Genomic DNA, 2,853 nt, shown 5'->3' with positions numbered 1-2,853 from the left:
AGATACACCCTTATGTTTGCAGCCTTGCAGCGTTTCTTCACTTGAAGCCGAAAAATCTCTGGAGTCTTTGCCCACCGTAAATATTTTAAACAAAAATCTTTCCTGAATGCAAACCAACTTACTGACAGTTCCTTCCTTATATTTGCAGACGGTCGAAGCACGCAAGGCTGAGGAGAAAGAGTAGTTGCAATGTAGTCATTAAATAGGAAACGAATTGTAGAGTTATACGGATCTCCCTTGATTAGGTGCAAAACTAAGTGATTCTCCTACTCCTTAGTTTTCTAACTATACTTATTGATTGTTTAGACCCAACGCTTATGAAATTTTGTCTTATCTTAATTCGAAGGCCCTCCTTGCCCCTGTCCGTCGCGTTATTTGAAGCACAAAGACGGCCCATGCATATGGCCTTGCCCGTGTGAAGCTCACTGCTATGACACTCCGCCCACGACATGTTAAATGCTACAGTGCCCAAACTTAGTATATTGATATATCTACGACCATTGTCCCCGGTTCTACAATAAGCAGCAAAATTCGTGGGATAATGTCCGGCTTTTTAAAAAACAAGTCTCTAAATCTTCCTAGAGAAACGACTAAAGCTTTTTAAAGGAAATTATGCATATCAGAACTTTATTTTTTACAAAACATTTTCAAAAATTATGAGAAGAGAAAAAAAGGCATACTTTGAATTCTAAATTTTGCGACGTAGTCTCTTGCCTTTCGCCCCACTTCAATACACCAATTCCACTTGTTTCTGTAAGTAGTTGTAGTCGCACCTTTACTAAATCGAATGTTTTATGGTTTTTCTTTCGCCAGGTGGCTTTTAATAGTGGACGAGCATTTTCTATCGCCGCTGGTTGTGCCTGGCCGGCTAACGGAAACGAAACTAATTATTGATGATCAAAAACCCTGAAAATTGCAGCGTTGAAGGCTTCTTATGTGAAACAACAATCGCACAAAAAAAAAATGTAAAATTTGTCAGAAAAATTGCTAATCGAAATCCTAAATCTAGAGAAAAAAATTGTAAAAACCCTCTTATTTTGGGTTTTTCGTTTTTTTTTTTTTTTTAATAAAGACTTGGTAGTACACTATCCGACCTATTAAAAGCCCACAATGAGCTTCTGCTTTTATTTGTAATAGAGGTAGAAAGTATGGCAAATGTGGCAAATGTCTATATGTGGAATACTTTCCTGTAACGCTGAAAAGCAAAAAAGTTTACGTAAACTGGTTTTATATACATATCATCTTTAGCAGTCTGCCCTATCTGCGAGCATAGTTTATAAATTGTGATGAGATGGAAATAATCGGTTACAAAATCCATTGCCATTTTACATTCAATTGATACCATTTTTGCGAAGAACTACTCTATTACACAAACTAAAGGTAATGACGAAATATTGTCTTGCTTGTGTTGAAAAGTGAAATTTTAAATCTATGCGGCAGTGCGGCCGGCAAAATATCGTTTGAAAAAAAAGTGTTTTTGGAGAATAGCTACGCCAATTTATTTTTAAAAACGCCGGCGCTTACTTTCCCGGTGAGCCAACGTCACCCTTTTGACAGGTCTTATCTCTAATTCCCTCTAACCAGTTTGTCTAATATAAACTAATACATATACGGCACGCGTGGTCGCAAGGAGAATATCTTGTTGATTAACGTCAACAACAGAGTCGCGACTAAAAGCCTAAGGGGTTGCCATTAACTTTTCAATCCCGATATCTAAGAAGATCTGCAGTACAAATAATAGTAATTCGTTTCGCCGCAAAAACGACGAGCAAAACAAATAAAGGCTACGGTCCACTTTAAATATTCTACGCCACTTCGCTTAATACAGTTATTCATATAAAGATTTTTCAAAATAATGCATTATATGGGAAGTGGTTGAAAAAGCTCTGTTCCAAGCTATTTTAAATAGCTTTCGTCCTTGGACCAACACCAACCAATTTCGTCAAAATATCTCAAAAGTTACGACCTGTGGCGTGAACAAAGGAATGCGAATCGATAGACGGCCGCACAGCCAAGCGACAAGCTTAGATCGATTTAGTAGATAATTTCTAGAATAGATTCAGAATTATTTTCTGCCCTCCGATCAGTGTAATAAAAGGCGGGTCTACCTTAAATCCTTCGGGGTACTATATACTTCCACACAAACTTTATGTACCCCGTACGAAAGCTCATGTTGCTCGTTGCTGTAGCAACGTCTTTTATACCTAGCAACCTTCTCTTAAAAGGAAAAAAGTAAAAGTTGGATAGTCTATATATAACATTGGGTGAACTTGGCCGATTTTTACTGTTACATCTGTTGCAGGATGTAATTAATGAGCAGAGAACTCAATTTTTAAGCTTATGAAACAAACATCATTTTTGTGACCAGACGAATACTTACCACAGACCATTACACGCAGCCAAACAAGTCTAACATGCTTACATCGATTCAGAATTTGAAAATGGTGAAGTGTCTATATATATACACTACTATACAGGAACTCAAAACTTCTGTTTTTTTAACTGTAGTCTGCATTGTTCCATTATTTTTTCCTCCCTTTTATCAGATTTATAAGCGATTTGTAAACTTTATTAGTTTTAACCATCATTTATTGTACCCTACACTACTTGTGGTACAAGATAGATTAAACGAGTGCTGGTGTATGTAATACGCAGAAGAGCTTGAGATAAACCCACCCATCCACGATCGATTCAGAATCATTAATCTGAATTGATCTAACCTTTCCTTTTGTTCACTTCGTCTCTTTTTGTGTTATACGAATGTAGAACACCGCCTGAGTGAATTAAAAAAAAGGCAAAAAATTGAAAAAAATAGATAACCAGCGATGAGAAATAATTTGAGTAGAATATACT

At 36.7% G+C, this 2,853-nt stretch overlaps 1 protein-coding gene across 1 annotated transcript in view; it reads left to right on the top strand.

Annotated features, from left to right (window-relative positions):
- The window catches only part of LOC119643488 (keratin-associated protein 5-6-like), a 1,429-nt gene extending 509 nt beyond the window's left edge, over nucleotides 1-920 (top strand). The window contains exon 2 of the mRNA XM_038042845.1: nucleotides 814-920. Coding sequence (XP_037898773.1) covers nucleotides 814-824 — 11 coding nt within the window. The 3' untranslated portion in view covers nucleotides 825-920. The remainder of the gene's footprint in view (nucleotides 1-813) is intronic.
- The last annotated feature ends 1,933 nt before the right edge of the window (nucleotides 921-2,853 follow it).

The sequence above is a fragment of the Glossina fuscipes genome, unplaced genomic scaffold (assembly GCF_014805625.2).
Source record: "Glossina fuscipes isolate IAEA_lab_2018 unplaced genomic scaffold, Yale_Gfus_2 61056, whole genome shotgun sequence".
NCBI classification, from domain to species: Eukaryota; Metazoa; Arthropoda; class Insecta; order Diptera; family Glossinidae; genus Glossina; species Glossina fuscipes.
Note: the sequence above shows the minus strand (reverse complement) of the source record. Positions and strands in the feature narration are given on the sequence as shown.